A 22,328-nucleotide genomic window follows, 5' to 3' on the forward strand; every position below is an offset into this window, starting at 1 on the left:
GAGTATACACATATATATATAAAAGGACAAGCTATGTTACATTTCTAACAGTAAGACAAAGTGACAATGATATGATCAATCGCTATTCTACTGGTCTGACTTCGAGTAAAAAAAATATATAAAAAAACTACATCGAAGCTATATTCTATTTATAACATCAGAGAACAAATTCATACAGATAGTAAAAATTAAGGGGATATTAAATCCAGCATTATTTCAAAGCCAAATATAGAAACTATAAAAGTTTCGTATGAAATTTGACCAGAGATCTTACGAGAATACACTCGCCAATATTTACAAGTTACCCTAACCGTACCTTATAGGAGAGATGATCACTATGCCCAAGTGTCCATATATTCCTCTCCTATTGGTCCATTTTGAAAAGGTTTCACTGGCCTGACAGCTGTTTTCTCTGATATCTATCAGAAAGCCAGTTACTAATCCAATCCACTAACCTGATATCCAACCCCATATGTTGCAACTTAAAAAACAATTTGTCATATGGCATCCTATCAAATGACTTTACAAATTCCAAAAAAAATTACCTTATATACCTTATCCTCATCCACTGCTCATGTTACTCTCTTGTAAAAGGTAACTGCATTACTAAAACAAGAACACTCCTTAACAGATCTATGCAGGCTTGCATAAATAATATTGCCCTCATCTGCCCAATTCTGTATATGAGTTCATACTAATTTCTCCAGAAAAAATGCAATCAGACCAGTAGTTTGATACCTCTATTCTGCCATCACTTTTATGCAGTGGCACTATCTTACTCTCTTTCCACTCTCCAGGAATCAGTCCCATTGCAAGACTATCATTAAACTGCTGAGTTAATGGCACAGTCAGTTCCACAGCACATTCCCTTAAAACATGTGCCGAAATTCCACTGTCCCCCCCCTACTGATATTTAACCACATTACAGAATACCTTCATTCACATCTAACTCTTCACCATTCTTTATCCCTCTAGAAATAAAGCCTGCTGTACCAGGAAGGAACACTTATAAAGTGATAATTAAATAGCTCAACTATGTCATCTATATTAGTCACCCGAATCCCATCTCCATCTATCAAGGTTATTCCATCCACAATAATTTTTCCTCCTACTCACTACATAATGAAAAAAAACCTGTTAAGATTCTCCTTGGATTGCAGTGCTAGTCTCCTCTCATATTCTAATTTTTCTCTCCTTACCATACTAGTCACTTTCCTCCAAGCCTGAGCCTTATATTCCTCATGCAACAGTTCTCCACCTCTCTCTCTCTCTCTCTCTCTCGCTCTCTCACTCACTCTTTATGTCTTCCATAGTCTCTTTTCATCTGCAATGCCTGTTTAATTTCTCTAGTCATCCATTTGGCTCCAAAATAATTTTATCTACATCGCTTGAGGTATACAATCTGCCATTGCTCTCAACAGATTTTTTCTTAAGTATCTCCCATGCAATACTGACCTCTCTCTTCTTTCAAATTCTTTCATCCTTTGTGCTGCTGCAAGCTCGTTTCTAAGTCCAGGATAGTTGCCTGCCTTATAATTCCACATAAAATCCTTTTGCCTTGATTCTTCTAAATGCTTATTCATGCTCCAAGTGATAACTACAGTCACTCTCAACAAACAGGGGGCAACTGTGACATCTAAGTCACAATTGTTCTTCTTATGCTATTACCAAATCCAAAACTCTTGAGTCTTGTATTCCCTCCACCACATGCTTCCTAAGACAGTTGTCCCCAATAAATCAAAAAATTCAGTTACGTTATTATTGTAAGCTCCCTCCTCTGCCAGTTTATATTGCTGTAGTTGAAGTCAATCATAATGATCACTCACTTTGCACTTGCCAAACTAATTTTCCTAAACATTTCCTTCTCATCACCATCTACATTCCCTGGTCTATAGCAATATCCGACTAAATATCTCACATCATGATAAATATCTCACATCACATATGCTCTCAAAGCCATTATTGTTATTTCCACTGTGATTCGTCACACCAAAAGAACACAGTTCATTTCTTATCATGAGTAACACTCCACCACCTCGTTTACCTTCCCTATCTGCAAAAATATGCTATGTCCTTTGATTTCTGTCCTAGTTAGAACATCTCCTTAGTTAATCAAGTTTCACTGATACTAACAATCTTTGGAGAGACTTAGTCAATATCTATTAACTTTCATATCAGTAAGGCTAAATTCAGAGGGTGACTCAGAGATGGGATCATTGTCATACTGTATGTGTATAATCATGAATAAATCTGATAATAATTTTCACAGAGATTTCAAAAATTAATGGTAACTTATCTAGATGCTGTATTTAATACTAGCATAAAACTATATTTTAAGACTATTAAATTTGACAAATTATTAGTTTGGCACATGTTATCTACATTACATGAAATACAGTTATATACATTACATTAATACAGTTATATACCTGTATGTTATAGATATCAGAGTGGACCAGATACATTCCTTTTGCCCCTGAGAGATGCAGATTTCCCTGTGAGAGTTCGACAGTATCTAAGAGTTGGAGCTAGACGCAGTCCAACATTGGCTAAACATTTGCAGGATAAACACTGGGGAGATTGTGAGGTAAATAAATAAAATTTTTTGTGTCTCAATAAAGAAATCACACAAAAGTTTGACATTATTGTTTTGACTTATCATTGTTTGCTTAAATAAGTATTAGTATTCAGTTGGTGATATTCTGCATATGCTTTTAAATTTTTATTCCCCAGCTGCTCATTCTGTACTATAAGCTGACCTATTGGCCACTCACACATAACACTGCTCCTCTTCAGACTGAGAGTTCAAATTTCACTGCAGCATGGATGTTTGTATGTATTTAGGTAGCAGATGAATCTCATTTCCTGGTATGAGACCATCACCCTTCTTATTGGAGGTGTGAAGTATCTTGAAAAAAAGTTCCATGTTTGATCTTTAGATGAGACCAAACCTTGGTCTCCCCCATCTACCCATCTACTCAGTCTTCACTATAAGCTAGCCTGGTTGGCTGAGTGGATAACACTTCCAACCCATAGATTGCTGATTCAAATCTCACTGTGTGTTTCGACGGCAGATGAATGTTGCCTGAAAAAAGTTCCATGCTTGGTCTCCAGATGAGCTCAAATTCAGTTCCCTCCTCAGGTATTTGGGAAACCAGGTTATCTATCATTTGTTACACCCAAGCACTCAGGGAAACCAGTTATCAATCACTCCACCAGGTACTAAAGTATGATAAGCCTTATGGGTGGAATTCACATAAAAAAGAAAAGAGTGGGAATGAAACTTTTCTTGTCATAAATGCAGGCATTATGAAGCACAAGTGAGGTTTTAATTAAATTAAAAGCTTTTTTGGTTGTTTTTCATATTACATAAAGAAACTACAGTTTATCCAAAATGTTATATAACAAATTTATTTGTATCTGTTAGTTATGCAGAGACTCTTCTTTGGCATAAACATAACATAAAACAGCACTTAAAAGATATTACATTTAAAATGCTTGGATTGTTAAATATATACTGCATTAACTATATTATTTAAAAAGATTAAAAAAAAATTACAAATAATTTCCGGTAAAACATTGCAATTAGATTTTGTATATATGATGTAGAGCAGTGATGGTGAACCTTTTTACCCAGGTGTGTCAAACATCTTTTTTTTTAAATATTGATGTTGTTGATGTGCCACTTGCATACATGCATTATAAATTTAACTACATAATCATAGATGGTGACTTATACATATCATATTAGGCTATTTATTTAATAGGACATTGATATAAAATCTATGAATTCATATTATACAATTAATTTAATAAACTGAAATTACAAACTTACATTACATTTAATGACTTTTCTGTTGCTGAGTGCTGGTAGAAAGTTGCTTTATAGAAGGGCTATAGTGTGTAAATTTTAATGCTACAGAGGCAGCGCTCAAATCATTGCTCAATCTATTTTTCCCTTTCGATTTGATATTATTTAAGGCAGAAAATAGAGTTTCACAAGAGTATGTTAGAAGAGAAAATTGTTAAAAGAGCTTTAGCAAGGATTTTAAGAGCATGAAAGTTTTCGGGAAGGCTATTCCACATGCTTAGAATTTCACAATCTGAATTTTTACATGCGATATCATGCAGACATTCCTGCTCAAGTTCTTCTAATTCATTTCTAAGAGCAATAAACTTTCTTTTCCAGATAGGATTACACTGGAAGTCAGCTAGTTGCATTTCTAGATCTTTTAAATCCAACTACTCAAAGCCATCTAATTTAAGATCCATGAATTCTGTTTCATCAGGATACTTTATGAATTGGATTGTTTGTTCCAATATTCGAAATTGCTCAAATCTAGAAGAAAACTGCTCAGTTACTGACTTTAGAACTTCGATAGATTGCTTGATATGTTGTTCATGATTTTTGGGGCTGGTTTCATTAAAAAAAATTTTCACTCTTGGGAAATACTTAAAATTGTTACTTTCTAAATCACGTTGAAATATTTTGAGTTTATTCTCAAAGCCAAACCTACCTTCGCCTTAACTGAGAGCGATCTTACACGATTTATCACAGTTTTTTCATCAGAATACCAATATTTTTCAACATCCAAGGAGTGTCACCTGAAACCCTCAAATGTGTCAGTGCTGACACATGTGTCATAGGCTCACCATCACTGATGTAGAGCCTCTGTAGCTCAGTCAGTATAGACAAAGCCCTTTGGTCGGAAAGACCTGGGTTTGATTCCCCATTAGTGATGTGAGGAACCTTTATCTGGTCTCTTTCATCAAAAGGGGAGTTAGCCACTATCATACGGAGGTAGGGAGTTTTTTCACCCAGAAACTTGGGTTTTTTTGTCCCCCAGAAACAAGCAAACCAGCACCTGAACACACGCTTTTACAGACATAGGACACCTCCAGGAATAAGGAGTAACCAACCTATTCCATAGAATTTCAGTTCTGAATGCCTACATTGTAAAAAGTTTAGGTCTATGCATGAGCTTAAAGTAGAATATGATACATGATGTAAAACACAAGCAGCATTGTTAATCTGTCTGATCTATTGGCATATTGATGTATTGCTGCTTGTGATCAACCTGGAGATTGATTAGTATCAAGACAGTTCAGGAATTTTTATGTTGTGAAAGATCAAAGGAGTTGATTTCCTTGTCCATGGAAATCAAATGGAGAAAATCAAAGGAGTTGATTTTCTCCATTGGTTTACATAGATGAAACCAATGGAGAAAAGACAGAATGCCTGGAGATCTGCCTTGTCTTTGGAAGATGTCATATAGTACCTCAGGATATGAAAGAGTTGGAAAAACAAGGAAGGACAGAAGTCATGTCCAACCTTAGCAAATGACCAGAAGGCTCAATTGCCATTTAAGCAGAAGGAAAGTTGATCCTTATGATGTTTACATTGGATGATTTTCTTGATGTTTGCCAGTCATTGAGGAAAAGATTGATGCCTAGAGATCTGTCTTGTCTCTGGGTGATATTACATGATACCATCATGATGAAAGGTGGAAATAACAAGGAAAGCAGAAGTTGTGTGCCAACAGTCTTAGTGAAGGACCAGAAGGCTCAAGTGAAATTTGAGCAAGGAAAACGTTTTGAATTTGACCCTTATGAAGTCTGCTTTGGATGATTTTCTTTGGTGAATTTAAATTGATGAAATTAGGGATATAGAGGTAATGGTGAGCAGAGAGTTGAAATTCAGAGAACATATTGCCAAAGTGCACAAAATATGACAAAAGATCACCCGGTTGTTAAAAACATCCTGACAAGCTCTGATACAACCACAGCTAGATTACTGTGCACAGATTTACTCCCTTGGATTTCTTATTGATGTGGAAATGGTATAGAGGATTCAGGAAGTTTGACCAAAATGGTGGTTTGTGAAATGCTCCTTATAGGATAGATTGAAGATTTGTGGGCTAAAAAAGTTTAGCAAATTCTATCATATTCCTCTTTTCCAACTAAAAGTTGGAAAAGAGGAATATGATAGAAACATATAAGTTACCAAAGAGTTTTAACAGGAGATGCTAAAGAAACAAGTGAAATGTAATGGTTGCATTGATTGAGTTCATTCAGCCAAAATTGTTGGAATATGTAAGACATGCTTGGATGAGGATCACATCCTAACAGGAATAGAGATAGAAGGTATGATGTATTTCATGAAGATAGAAAGGACAAAAAGGGAGATGGAGTACTGTTGATAATAGAAAAAGAATTATGTCCATACAAGATAGAGTTGTTGTTGTTGTCGTGTGGGGGTTTCCCCAATTTATCATCATCCATCCCTTAGTATCTAGTAGCCTCTCAATATCTAGCCAGAAAAAAAAAAAAAAATGGTAGGATGGCATTAACACATTCGCTGCCAACTACGAGTATACTCGTAGTTGGTAAACCAGCCACACAAGCCAACTACGAGTATACTCGTATGATGCTTACCGCCGGCAACGAGATTACTGTACTGACCTTGAAGAAGTGAAAATGCTTGGCTTGTGGAGCTAGCATCAAAACTGTGTATTCTCATAGATGGTATATGCTATGCACAAGCCAGCTACGAGTATACTCGTATGATGCTTACTGCCGGCAACGAGATTACCGTACTGACCTTGAAGAAGTGAAATGGCTCGGCATATGGGAACAGACTATGCCGAAGTAGCATGGCAGCGAATGTGTTAATTGGGGTAAAATGATATAAAAACAACTACTGCAAAGGATATAGTTGAGATATTTAATGAGAAGTTCATAAAGGTCTTTCATCCTTGTAATGTGGAGAGTTTGAGAGCAGTGGATGATGAGGAAGAGAGAATGACTGTAAGTGAAAAAGAGGTATATATGAAATTAAGTGAGCATGATGTTAATAAGGCTGAGTGACTTGATGATATATCACTCATATTTTGAAGGAATATGCCAGGGAGTTGACATCTGCCTTGATATATTTATTTAATATGAGTCTTACATTGAGTAAAGTTCCAAAGGAGTGGAAAGGAGGAATAGAAGGGTGGTATAATCTTCCACTTTATGAAGTGGAAGATTATACCACTTCATAAAGGAGGTGACAGAATTCAAACATCAAATTAAAGGCCAATCTATATGTCAGATGTTGTGGTGTTTAATTGCTGGAGAGGCTGGAGAGAATCTGAATGCAGAATTGGGTTGATAATAAGGGTATTATCTTTGTTGGACAGCATAGATTTGCTAAAGAGAGGTCATGTTTTAATAATCTACTTATTACACTTAGATGACAGCTTCATTGGACAAAGGATATGAATACACAGTAGTATGCTTAGATTTTGCAAAGGCGTTTGATAGATCACTGCATGATAAGTTGCTAGTCAAACTAGAGCAGATGAGGTTCGATGTTAGACTATTGCATTGGATTGGAGATTAGCTATCTGATAGGTATCAACAAGTTGTGTATGGAAGAGCAATATCCTGGAAAAGGAAAGTTGCTTGTGGTGTGCTGCAGGAGTCTGTTTTAGGACCATTGCTGTTTAACCTGTATGTTAATGATATTGCAAAAGATTTGAATGGGGATATTCAGTTGTTTACAAAGGGTGCACAGTTGAGACAAACTATGAGGAGTACAGCAAATGTTGTGACTTTACAAGAAGACTTGAATAAATTGAGTGAATGGGGATGAGAGTTCATTGTTGCAAAATGTAAGCTTTTAAAAATTTGGAAAACAAAGATGGGATGTAGAATTTTCTCTTGTTGGGGATGTATTGTTGGAGGTGGAGAAAATAAGAGATCTCAGTGTCATGGTGGATATGGATCTAAAATTTAGAGGACACCTTGCCAAAATGGTGAGGACAACACAATGAATTCTGGCAATGATGTGGAGGACACTGACTTGTACAAGTAGGGAGATTCTGGTATAAGGCTCTTATTAGGCCACATATGCACTACTGTGCACAGATTTGGTCAGTTGGTTTTTCAAAAGGATGAAGCGATGTTAGAGAGGGTCCAGATGTGATTGACCAAAAAGAGTTTCTGATCTCTGGAATGTTGAATATGAAGAAAGGTTGAGACAATGCAATTTGCAGTCTAGTGGATAGAAGGAAGAAGGCTGATATGATAGAGATGCATAAGTTAGTAAGGGGTTGTTATAGGATTAATGTCAAAGAGGCTTTTCATAAAATGGTGGGAGATTGGGGGAGAACAAGAGGTCATTCCTGGAAGAAGGATGTGAGCAAGGGAGTGAGAAGTAGGTGTTTTTTTTTTTTTTTTTTTTTTTTTTTTTTTTTGCATAGAGAGTTGTGAATGATTGAAGTGCACTGCTGATACAGAGAATTTGAATGTGTTTTTTAAGCATGTATAATGAGCTGTGTGTGTGTGTATGAGGGATCTCTTAGATGAGTCTGTGACTCCATGGGGGCCTCAGGATAATAATAAAAATAATGATAATTAGTTATCAAACTCTCTAGAGATACCTGTTTAATAATAATAGTAATAACAGCAATAATAATAAACATTATATTTGTGAAACAATAGGCTCATTTTTTCATATATCTCTTTTATGTATTCATGGCGTTATTGTAATGTTATTTTACTTTTATATGTATTCTTGATGAGAATTTTGTTGAACATTTTGTTTTTCCTGTAACCCTTACTTCTAAACATTTGACTGATTATTTGCAATTCTTTATTATTATTTTTATTTTATTTTATTCACATAATTGATACACAATCAAAACAAGACATCTTTCAAACATCAGTTTGACTGTGGATAGAAGGAATAATACAGAGCAATTGTTCTGTATTATTCGTTTGACGGGTAATACAGAGCAACCCAAGAATATAAGAATAGTCTGTCAGGTAGCCTCATAAAATATGAACTGTTCCAAGTAATGCTGTGTTTTATAAGTCATATGGGGTCATTTGTTGATGTTTAATTGCTGTAAATAGTTGAATAGCTTCTTTGAAATTGCACCAAGTGCACCGATAACTATTGGGATAACTTTAGCATGTTTAAGCCACAGCCTGCCAACTTTGATTGCCATATCTCGATATTTAGTAATTTTTTCCAGTTCTTTGTTGTTAATGTTGTTATCACTGGGTACTGTGATATCGATAATCCAAACTTGTTAATGTTCGATAATTGTGATGATGTCAGGTCTATTGTGATCCAAATGCTGATCAGTTTGTATTTGAAAGTCCCAGAGAATTTTTGCTATTTCATTTTCCAATACTGTTGCCACCAGTTTTATGCTGCCACCAGTTATCAGAATTAGGAAAGCCATATTTTTTGCATACATGCCAATGAATTATTTTGGCTACTTGATCATGGCGGTATTTATAATGAGTTTGAGCTATCTTGCTGCAGGTGCTGATTGGATGTTCTACATCTAATCAGCACCTGCTCAGACTGCTCTACAGTCTCATCTTTCTGATCACATTATCTGCATTTGCTGTTATTATTGATGTTTAAAATTTTTGCTTTCATTACATTAGTTTGTAATGCCTGTTCTTGAGCTGCTATAATAAATCCTTCTGTTTCTTTTTTAATATTTCCATATTGTAGCCATTGCCATGTCTTGTTCACATCTATTTTTTTTCCTCAGTATCACAAAGAAATTGACCATGCAAGGGTTTATTTTTCCAGCACGTGTATTGGTTATTTTGCTGTTCCTTTTTGTAATCGGATTTATTTCCTGTTGCTTTTAAAAGGCCCTCTTGTGTAACTGCTTGAAGCATTTGCTCAGAGCTGTTGTCAATGTAACTTTTTAAACTAATTTCTTCTTTTTCCACAGTCTCTCACTTACAGCAGACCCCATCCACCTATTCTCCTTGGTAGGTACAACCAGTCAACATCACTTCGTGGATGTAATGCATGATGCGTAGTCATTAATTTTCTAGTATTGCAGTTGAATTTGTCAAGGTCTTCTTTTATCCAATCTATTATACCAGCTGTGTATCAGATCATTGGTATAGCCCAAGAATTCATTGCTCTAATTATGTTTAATCCATTTAATTTTATTTTCAGAATATTTCTAACTCTTTTGGTGTATTCTGCTTCCACCTATTGTTTAACTTTCGAGTGGAGAATATTACCAATATACCTAGGTAGTTACAGTGTTTGTTAGCTGAAACTGCTTTTATATATTTCTCTCGATCAAAATTAAAGTTGCTAGTGTCATTAATTTTTCCTCATTTAATAGATAAAATTGTGCATTTATCTAAACCGAATTCCATTTTGATGTCCTGACTGAAAATTCGAACTCTATTCAGTAAAGAGTCTATTTGCTGTGCCGATTTTCCATATAACTTCAAGTTATTCGTATACAACAGATGAGAAATTTTAATTATATTAATTTTTATTTTAATTATTATATTTAAGAATTTCATATCCAAGTTTTATTTTCATCAAAATCATAGACAAAGGTATCAAAGAAATGTCGAAGAGCAATGGTGACAAGGAATCACCTTGGAAAGCAAGTTTAATGCTAATATCTCCAAATTGTTCATTATTGACTATTATTATTATTATTATTACGGGTATCTCCATGGAGTCAGTAGACTCATCGCGGGAGACCCAAACTAGCAAAACAATATCTGTCATATCTCTTCTTGAATTCATTTACAGATGAAGAGCTCACAACAAAGTCAGGCAATGAATTCCACTCATTCACCATCCTCCAGGCAAAAAACCTTGTTCTGACACCTTTGTTAACTACACTCTTCTTTAATTTCCAGAGATGACCTCTTGTTCTTCCATCACTATCACACAGCTGAAACATTTCCCCTGCATCAATCCTATAAAAACCTTTTAGTAATTTGAATGTTTCTATCATATCCCCTCTTCTTCGCCTATCAACCAATCTCTGCAATCCACAAGCTCTCAATCTATCAACGTAGGGAACATTTTTTATATCACTCACCAACTTGGTCACTCTTCTCTGAACCCTCTCCACAGCCTCCTCATCTCCAAGGAATCCAGGTGACCAGACCTGAGCACAGTAATCCAAATGTGGAAGTATCAATGCTTTATAAAGGGGAATAATAACCTCTTTATCTCTGGATGTCAGTGTGTTCCTCAACAACCAAGTAATCCTATGTGCAATCTTGGACACCTTAGCAATGTGTCCTCTGAACTTCATCTCCTTATCTACCAATACCCCTAAGTCCCTAGCCTCATCAATCTCTTGGAGTACCTTTCCATCTATGTAGTACACAGCTGGTAATCTTTTAATCCCAAAATGCAAGACTTTACACTTTTCCACATTGAACTGACATCCATTTTCTTTTGCCCATTTTACCAGCTTATTTAAATCCTCCTGCAAACTTTCAACATCAGCTTGATTTTTTATTGCACTACACAACTTTGCATCATCAGCAAACAACTGAATATCTCCCTTTAAGCCATTTCCTATATCATTTATATACAAATTAAACAACATTGGCCCAAGCACAGAGCCCTGAGGCACACCACTGGTCACCTGCCTCATTCTGGACTCGGCTCCTCCATACACCACCTTATGGTATCTCTCCCTGAGCCATTCTCCTATCCATATCACCAATTTAATATCCATTCCCATCTGCTCCAATTTGCGTAACAGTGTTCTATGGGGTATCCTGTCAAAAGCCTTAGCAAAATCCAGAAGTACCACTGTGTAGCCAGTTCCTTTGTCCAACTCTGATGTTATTCTATTATGGATAGTTAATAGATTGCTAAGGCAGGATCTACCTTTAACAAAACCATGTTGGCCTCTATAGAGTATCATATCCTGATCCACCCATTCTTGAATTTTGTCTTTAACCAACTTTTCCAATACTTTTACCACTACTCCTGAGATGGTGATTGGTCTGTAATTCAATACTGCAGTTTTAGAGCCACCCTTATGCAAAGGAACCACTTTGCCTAACTTCCACTCCCTAGGGACCATACCAGAGTTCAAACTTAAATTAAATATCCAGGTAAGAGGGGTTGACAATTCATTTGCACATTCACGCAACACCCGAGCTGATATTCCATCTAAGCCTACCGCAGTGTTTGCATTTAAGTTTCGCAATATATTTAATACCTCTGATTCTTTAGCTTCAATTCTCACATTAGGTATTGCTATAGGTATAGAGATATCCTCACTTGGGTGATAGACTTTTGAGAAGTGATCACTCAGTAACTCGACTATTACATCTGATTTTGTCACCTCAATACCATCAGCACCCACTAAGGTTATCCTTCCGAAGTCATTCTTCCTCTTACTTGCCACATAGCGGAAGAACTCTTTGGGATTACCCTTGATCTCTTTGGCTAAGGTCTTCTCATAATCTGATTTAGCTTTTCTTACTATGCTGGTAACCTTCCTAGCTTGAGCCTTGTACTGCTCATGGGTGTCCTGATCGCCCTTCTCCTTGTAAATTCTCCATAACATTTTCTTTTTTTGTAGTTCAAGCTTGATACTACTGCTCATCCATCTAATGCCTGCCTTGTTTGACCTCCTGACCATGGGGACACAATCTGATATTGCTTTCCTCAGATACCCGCTGATTTTATCCCAAGCACTGCTAACATCTTTCCCTTGCAATATGTTCTGCCATGGGATGGCTGCAAGCTCACTCCGAAGCTTGTTATAATTGCCTAACCTGTAGTTTCGTACATACCCCTTCTTAATAGAAAAATCCACAGATTTTGCAACCTCCCAAGTCAATACCACATGATCGCTTTCACCAACTGGAGGTAACGAGGTCACCTTACTTATGCCTATAACCTCTGAACCAATAACCAGGTCCAACACTCTCACACCACGTGTCCCTTCAGTTACGTGCTGTTTCAAGTAATTATCTCGTAGCAGATGTATGAACTCCATTTCCTTTTTGCTACGTGATATTTCCTCCTTCCAATTGATATCACCATAATTAAAATCCCCCATAATAATCACTACGCCTTCACTCATTGCACTAAGTTGCTGATGCATGAATTCAATATCTCCCCCTGTACTCCCTGGCCTATAGCAGCATCCAACTGTATATTTGGTTGCTTTGGTCACTATTTCGCACCAGACTGCCTCAAATGAACTCTCATTCACATGTCTATCATCATGATATACTACTTTCTTTGGCTGCAACACATCAGCTATCATCAACAGTACTCCTCCTCCTGTTCTATCTTCTCTATCCTCCCTGAAAATACTGTACCCATCACATTCAATTCCAGTGACCACATCTTCTGCTGACAGCCAAGTTTCACTAATGCCTACAACTTTTGGTGAGATTTCACTGACTAATGCCAAAAATTCTTCTCTCTTATTTCTAATGCTTCTAGCATTGGTATACAAAAATTGCAGATTCCCTCTAGATCTTGTACCGGCTTTAGAACTGATATATAAGTCACTAACTACCGTAGTCCTATGCCGATTTTTTTCCCCTCTCTTCTGCAATTTATTCTGCCTATAAGGATCAATAAATACACAATCAGTGCTAAAGTTTCTCTCTCTTACACTCAACCTTTTCAATATTAGTTTCCCTGCCCAATAACTTCAACCTGTTCAGAAAACAATAACTTCTTCAATCTCTTATGTCCTTCCATGTTAAGATGCAGTCCATCTCTAGCATACAACTGCCTTTTTCCTTCAAACACACTCCAAACATCAACAAACTCCAGACCTCTTTTTCTGCACATTCTTGCAATCATATCATTCATTATCATTGCTCATCTACTTAACTCGTAATTGTCAAAACGAGGCAGCACACACACTATTCTCCCATTGACACTTTTCCTCTTCACAATATCTAATAATGTTCTTAAATCTTTTCCTACCCGATTTATACTACCTCTCAGGTCATTCGTACCCACCATAACTATCATCTTGTCTGTTTCATGCCCTCTCTTTATTGCTAAAGCCACTCTTAGTGGTATATGGAATTTGCTATGATTGCAGTGAACAGCTTAATAATAGTTGGTAGGCATGTTATTGGATGATAATTACTTTGGTTCGCGCCCTTGTCCTTATCTTTCATGAAGAGAAAAGTATGCCCAGATATCATGCAGTCTTCCACTGAGCCTGACTGCAAGAAATAATTAAATTGTTCTGCCATTCGTTGTTAATTCCGTAAACTAATTACCAGTTATGTCTGACCAACGTATAAGCCTTGCTACTAGAATCAGGTAGACTGGTTAGATGCTTTAACCAGAATTCATGTAGTTCAATTCGTCTTTGCCAGGCACACTCCAGTTTTTTTAATTTTCTAGCTTGTGCATTTCTGATTCTATTTCCTTAATCCATGAGACATCTTTATTATGTTCACTAGGATTATCCCAGATTGATTTCTTCTTTTTCTGGTGAATGATTGTTTGCATTTGTATTTATCTGTAGAGACTGAAAGAATTGACTTTGGTTCTGTCGAAATTGCATATTTTGTACATATTGGTTTATTCTTGCTTCATATCGTTTAATTTTCTGTGCAGTTGCTATAGTTCTTTGTTTTAAGCTCTTCAGTTACTTCAGCAACTGGATTTTCCATGGTGCAGATTGTTTCATCCTCTTCTTTTTCTCTTGAGGTTTGCAACCAAGCTTCACTGTAATGATATAGACTGTGCTGTATAGGAGCTGATTTGTTTCCTTTATACTGCTGGTTGCGATGGTTTTTATTATAGCATTTGCATCTAAGAGAAGCTGTTTTAGCTTAGATTTATGTAAAGCTTTTAACTGTGGTAGCCTTATATGGTCATTTATGGAGTTCATATGTTCCAATATCCCCGACTTTATTTTACACTGTACTTCTGTCAAAACATTCTGAGGTATATCGTCAACTTGATGCTTACTGAGTTGAATTCCAAAGTTAGATATAGCTACCCCCTGATGATTTGCTGTTACTAGAATTGTTGGTTTTTTACGTAACTCTTGCAGCTCAAGTTCAGTAAATGTTTTATTACGGAAAATGAAATTCTTTTGACCCATAAGTCATTGTTCTGTTATTGCAGATTCTGGGAATTTTTGTTTCCAAATTAAACGCATACACTTTCTAAAACACCATTGCTCTGGTGTTGATCTGTAAAACATTTCATAACTTCTCTGTTTTCTTCTACTGTCCATTTTTTATGTTTGGTTTCTTCCAGCTGCTTTTCAGCTTCCTGCTCTGTACCCCTCTTGTCGCCTGATGCCCAGGATCCCCAACATCTGATGCAGGTCTTAATGTCTTGATGACCCAGGTATTAACTGATCTGGTATGGATTTCTTATTGCTTTTCACCATTAAGATGGGGGAGGGTGGAGACGGAACACTGTTAGTCTGGCTCCTCAGTTGAGACCTGTCTGACAAGGGTGGCTATGCTATCTCCAGCATAGCTCTCAACATTACTGGAGCACACAAGCCCCACCACCATAACAAGACCGTGTTCCTTGTGGGGATTATTTTTATTATTATTATTATCCTAAGACCCCCATGAAGTCAAAGACTCATCTAGGAGGTCCCTTTGTCATACACACAGCTCATCATACCTTGCCTTAAACATATTCAAATTCTCTGCTGACTCAATACTCTCAGTCATTCAGATACTCCAGTCATTCACAACTCTGCATGCAATAAACCTGCCTCTCAATCCCCTGTTCACACCCTGCTTTTACAACTTCCAGGGATGTCCTGTTGTTCTCCCCTGATTTTCCACCATCTTTTGAAAAATCTCTTGAACATTAATCTTATAACAATCCTTTATCAACTTGTATGTATCTATCATATCACTCCTCTTCCTCCTATCCACTAGACTCTGTAAATTGCATCTTCTCAACCTTTCTTCATTTTCAACATTCCAGAGATCAGAAAACTACCTTAGTGAATTGCATCTGAACTCTTTCCAACATCTCTTCATTCTTCTGAAAAACAGATGACCAAATCTGTGCACAGTAGTCCATATGTTGTCTAATTCTAATCAGAGCCTTATACAATGGGACCAGAATCTCTTTACTTACTTATACAAGTCAGTGTTTTCCACATCATTGCCAGAATTCATTGTGTTGTCCTCATAATTTTGGCAATGTCCTCTAAATTTTAGATCCTTATACACCATCATATCAAGGTCTCTTATTTCCTCCACCTCCAACAATATATTCCCACCAAGAATTAATTCTACATCCCATTTGTTTTCCAAATTTTAAAACCTTACATTTCACCACATCTGTAATCCCCACTCCCGTACCCATTCACTCAGTCTAGTCAAGTCTTCGTCTAAGGCCACAAGATCTGCCCTACTCTTCATAATTTGTCCCAATTTTCCATCATGTGAAAATAACTGTATATTCCCATTCGAATCTTCTCAAATATCATTAACATATAGGTAAAACAGACCCATGAGGCACTACTAGTGACATTCCTCTTCTGGGATATTGCTCCTCCATACGCAACTTGTTGACACCTATCAGACAGCCAGTCAAAACTCCAGTGCACAAATCTAATATCCAACCCCATCTGCTCTAGTTTGACTATCAATTTATCATATATAATCTATCAAAAGCCTTTGAAAAGTCTAAGATACTACTGTGTATCCTTCTCCCACATCAACTGCTGCTGTCACCTTGTTGTCATAGTAAGTAGATTACTAAAACATGACCTCCCTCTAGCAGATTGATGCTGTCTATCAAAGACAATACCATTGTTGTCAACCCAATTCTGGATCCTGATTATCACCACCATCTCCATTCTCTTCAACTTCTCATTCCATGCTATAGCTGCAAGCTGTTTCCTGAGCTTCTCATAATCACCAGCCTTGTAGTTCCTCATATACCATTTTCTCACAGAAGTCCTCATATGGTTGGCAGTCATCCAGATAATCTCTTTGTAATCACTCTAATCACTCTCCAAGTGATTAGAGTGATCAGTTTGACACCTCATTTATAATAACATCCTCTGAATGCATACTCACCTGAGCAGATTGTTATCTCTCTGTTTTTAAGGCTGCTAATGATACCTAGTTTTGTTTTGAATGATCGTAATAATATATGTTGAGCATTGAATACATTATTATTATTATTATTATTCAGGCCTCCGTGGAGTCAAAAGCCCTCATCGTGGGAGGTCCTTCCTAAGAAACACAGTCTATCATACCACTCCTTAAACTCATTGACCGTTCTCGCTCTCACCACTCCATCAGGCAATGCATTCCTTGGTTCAATCACCCTCCATGCAAAGAAACCACTCCTCATCCTCTTGCTCACAGTTTCCTTTCGTAACTTTCAGGGATGGCCTCTTGTCATCACTCCTTCCCGCTAGCCTTTTCTTGTCATCACTTCAACCAAGTGAAAGAACTCCCCAGTGTCAACCCTATAACCACCTCTCAACAGTTTAAAAGTCAATCATATCACTTCTCCTTCTTCTATCCACCAAACTCTGCAGTCCACATTCCCTCAGCCGATCCTTATAACTATCATTGTACAGTCCTGAAACCATCTTAGTTATCCACCTTTGTACCCTTTCCACAGTTAATTTATCCCCTTCAAATCCTGGGGACCAAATCTGAGAACAATAGTCCAAGTGTGGTCTGATCAGGATCTTATAAAATGGAATGATAACTGTTTTATCTCTGCAGGTCAGCATCCTTCTCATTATTGTAGCAATCCTCTGTGTTACCTTCATCACCTTTGCAATATGTCCCCTAAATTTCAGGTTTCTATCAATCATCAACCCCAGATCTCTTGTCTCCCCAACTTCCTCCAGTATAACTCCTCCCATAGAGTATGCAGCATCCCATCGATGTTTCCCAAACCTCAAGACCTTACATTTTGCTGCATTAAACCGACACACCCCATTCATTTGCCCATCTATCTAGCTTATTCAAATCCTCTTGCAGGTCTGCCGCATCTGCACTATTACTAATAATCCTTCCCAGCTTTGCATCATCCGTAAACAACTGAATATCCCCTTGCAATCCACTGACAATGTCATTGATATAAAGGTTAAACAATATAGGTCACAGTACTGAGCCCTGTGGGACCCCACTTGTAATCCTCTGCTTACTTGAAACTGCCCCACCATACACAACTCTCTGATACCTATCGGACATCCAATCCTGAATCCAGTTGACCAATCTGACATCGAGACTCATGTGCTGCAACTTAAATATCAGCTTATATCATGTGGCACCCTGTCAAATGCCTTCGCGAAGCCTAAGAAAATGGCAGTATATGCCTTTCCCTCATCTAATGCTCTTGTAACTTTATCATAAAAGGCTAGCATATTGCTAAAACAAGAGTGCCCCTTCACAAATCCATGTTGATTCTCACAGATAACATTACCGTCATCTGCCCAATGCTGTATACGGTCCTTCACTACTTTCTCCAAGACATTATGTATGTATGTGTGTATTGTTCAGTATGTGTAGATTTGTTGTAGACAGTGAATTACTGTTAGTCAGAAGGAATATGTGCAGCAATTGTATGAAGAAGTGGAAATGCATTCTAGTTTTCTTTTGCAGTAGTAAATTGCATGTACTGTGGTGTTTGTTTAGATTGTTGAGGAAGTTTGGTGGCTGTAGGACAACAGTTAATATATCATCAACATATTTAAGTCCAAAGTTTGGGTGTTAGAGTAGATGAATAGAACACATTGCTCAAAATCATTATAAAACTTGAAAATGGTAAGTGGTGGTGGGAGGGGACAATGGAAAGTCCTTGACTATACCTTTTTTTTGTAAGGAAAAGTTATTTTGCCACATGATGGGACTTAAATGTAGTATGTGGAAAAAGTAGTTTGTGATGTTGGATAGAAATTTTTCCTGTAAAAGAACAGTATCAATGATCAGTCATTTGCAAAAAAGGGCAGTTGCTGCCAAGTGTAATGTTTTTAGTATTATCGAAGTGTTGTATGTTTTGTATATAGGAATTGGGGAGGTAATCTACCAACTCCTTAAGTAAGCTGCAAATTTCTTGGCCAGGTAATAATTTGGACTGTCAATTCCTTCAACTATTAGTCATGGCATTTCTGCACCTTGGCTAATTTTATTCTTGTGTACTGTGAAGCCACTACAAGCACAAACTCATATGAATACATTTCATTGCCATGGTGAACTGGATGACTTGAAATATATATTTCTTTATTTTGCTTATCATATTTTAATCACCCAGCTGACTATATGGATGAAATGATGCCTAACCAGCCATGGTGTGTTTACATGTCAACAAAAACATGAATGCAAAGAAGTGTCTTGAAATTGAAATAACATTTGGATATTACTAAAATAACATGGATTGAAGCATAAATTTAAGTACTCAACCAGCCATGTGGATGAAACGTAGCCTAACTAGCCACATTTCATCTGCATGGTATGGTTGGGTAGTAAATTTAAAATTTAAGTACTCAACCAGCCATGTGGATGAAGCGTGGCCTAACTAGCCACATTTCATCCGCATGGTATGGTTGGGTAGTTAAAACACCAGGAGCAATATTAAATAATCAACCATTGAATCAGATTATATTTCCAGTTCATCACTGACCATAACCAGTACAATGGTTAATTCTTTTGTTAGGACAATCAAAAAAAAATTTTTTTTGATAGAAATTAACAAATTTCATTTAATGATGCATTCTGTTAATTCATTCTTGTTAGTGGATTCACTTATTATCATCACAGTTAAATTAAACATAGAGATCTAAAGAAACTGTACGTTTTAATTATAAAAATACTACAAACCTGCAAATAGGGCTTCTCCATAATTTTTTAGTGAAGATCTGTTTTAAGTGCTATTTTTATTTTTTATTTTTCATACGAATACTTGCAATTTCTCTGGCATGAAAACAAAACTGAATATGCAACAGCTGAAGTCTTCCTGATATTAGGTGATAATTGGACTATTGCTTAATATCACCAGTTCAAGAGTTCATAAGTATCAATAATATTTTTTGATCTTTTGAATAATACTGTATAGTCACAGAATGACTTAACAACATTCCTAAATCAGTGAGTTTTCCAAAAGCAAAATATATTTCTGTTAACAAAAAAAAAAAGGGTTTCAATTGCTATTAATGTGTATTACATCAATAATTACATGGATATGTGAAGTGTCCATTGAAGTTAATATAACTTTTGGATATTATAGAAATAATATGGATACAAATTTTGATATATTTTATCTGTTTGGCCATTTGGGTGGTTAGTAGATGTAGTGATTTTCCTTCATATAAAAAGAATAATATTACTATATTTAACAGTTTAATAATTCTAGGTAGCAATTAAAGAACGAAGAAAGTTTATGGATATCATGGATGAAGAAATTGATGATGAAAAGAGAGGTTTGTCTCGTTCTGTCCCCATACGGCTTCAACGAGAAATTGGAACCATTGGTTCAGGCTATGAGCACATTGAGAGTCAGATTAATAGGCGGAGAAGTGGAATCAAAATGCCACCTGGTAAGCACATTTATATGTCATTATTTTATTAATTCCAGTATATTTCATCCTGTGTCACTAGAACATCATCAGAGAGAGAAAGAAAAGATCAGCTGACAGCCTTCAACAAAACATGAGTCACGAGACATGATTCATTAGCATGTGCTTACTTACTCATTCTCGGTCACAGCTGAGTTAACAGGAAAAATGCACTGAGTTCACAAGAAAACAATAGTTAGCTTTCGTAATTGAAATATGTTCTTCCAAAGGTTTATAAAGTTGGTTATCGATTATGTCCTATTGTTGATTGTATTGGCTCTCCCACTTCCTACCTTGCTAAATATCTTTCTAGTCTTCTTTGAAACCTCACTGACCATGCTAATTCTTATATTAAAAACAACACTGACTCCAAAGATAAAATGAAAGGTCTGTGTTTGTTGCACAATAATGATCCCTTTTGATTTAGTTTGCCTATTCACTAACATACCATTTCAGGAAACTCTTCATTCATACAAGCTAATTTCTCTGAGGACATTGTTAACTTGTTAAATTCATCATCAACAACACAGGCTCTTTTACATAATAAAATAAACTGTACAAGCTAGATTGTGAGGGAACAGCCATGAGAAGTCCTATTTCACTAGCTTTGGCTGATTATTTTATGCAACATCTGTAAAGTCAATTATTCATAACCATCGGTACCTGGTATCAACCTCAACCTTGTATCTGGCTTAATTTCATGCATATCTTCATAGTTTGTTCCCACTCAGAGTTTAGAATTACTACAATTTCTGAATAAAACAAACTCTCTGTGCTCCTGTATGAAGATTGGTATCAAACAGGAATTCAACAAGAATCTTCCCTTTCTGGATACTTTAACAATCTGCACTTCTTTTCTTTTCAATTTTCTGTTTATAGAAAAAAACTTCCTTAACTGACAAATACATCCATTTACTATATTATTGTTATCAAAACATCCTGCCAACAAACAAAAAGAGGGGGTGGAATATTAATATTTACTGAACATAGATTAATAGCAAAGGAAACTGTTTATAAGTTTGAGTGTGCTGAAATCCTGGCAGGGAATTTGAGCTGTGCTGAAAAAAGTGCTTTTTTAATCGGTGAATAGTGTGACTTCTATCGAGATTTGTGCCATGTTGTTTTTCTGTAATACAAGTGTCCTTCAGTGGTTGTTTTTGGAGTTAGTTGTTGTCTCTATATAGTGTATTTTTGGTTACCGAGAAGACGTGATCGGAATCATAGCAGTGGAATAGAAGACAAAGATTACATAAGTTTTCATTATTTAGATATTTAATAATGAATATCTGCTAATTTAATAATGAATAATCTGCTTCATCATCATCATCATCAAATTCCTGACATTTACAGGATATGATAGTACTACATGAAAAATTTAGATCATAACTAATTTCCTATCTATAATTTTCCTCCAAATCAGTCTGTAACTTGTCAAGACTCCAACATTATCAGATCTTATATTTCTATCTTCTAAGGCACTTTTTACTGTATCAATCCACCTATATCTTGGTCTTCCTCTGAGTCGTTTTCCTGCCAACCTGGCAGAGAACACTTGTTTCGCTAATCTTTCCTTGCCCATTCTGTTTAAGTGACCATACCACCTGAGATTAGCTCTGCTAACGCATTCCTGGATGCTGACAATGTCAAGTTCTTTCCTAATATCCTCGTTTTTAATATAATATTGCATTGATGCCATCTGTTCACACCTCTAATCTTTCTCAGGGCTCTCATATCTGCGGTCTCGAGTCTTTGATCAAGTGTTTTACTTCTGACCCAGCTCTCAGATCCATAAGTTAAAACTGGTTTGAACACTGTCTTGTATACAGCTAATTTAGTGTATCGGCTAATTTCTCTCTTATTCCATATAAACTTATTCAGTTGACTTTCTACTATACCAGCTTTGTTGATTCTGTTGTCTATTACCATATTTTAGAGCCTCTGTAGCTCAGTGGATGTGGCATTTGCATACCGCGGCGCTTG

The 22,328-nt window shown here is 36.4% G+C and overlaps 1 protein-coding gene across 1 annotated transcript in view; it reads left to right on the forward strand.

The window, feature by feature from the left end:
• Positions 1-22,328, forward strand: part of LOC150109564 (protein Obscurin-like) — a 1,271,613-nt gene that overhangs the window by 1,148,486 nt on the left and 100,799 nt on the right. The window contains exons 88-89 of the mRNA XM_090402667.1: positions 2,443-2,587; positions 20,147-20,330. Coding sequence (XP_090258793.1) covers positions 2,443-2,587; positions 20,147-20,330 — 329 coding nt within the window. The remainder of the gene's footprint in view (positions 1-2,442; positions 2,588-20,146; positions 20,331-22,328) is intronic.

Source organism: Typopeltis vanoorti, chromosome 2, assembly GCF_054136105.1.
Source record: "Typopeltis vanoorti isolate ZY-2024b chromosome 2, IOZ_Tvanoo_1.0, whole genome shotgun sequence".
NCBI lineage: Eukaryota > Metazoa > Arthropoda > Arachnida > Uropygi > Thelyphonidae > Typopeltis > Typopeltis vanoorti.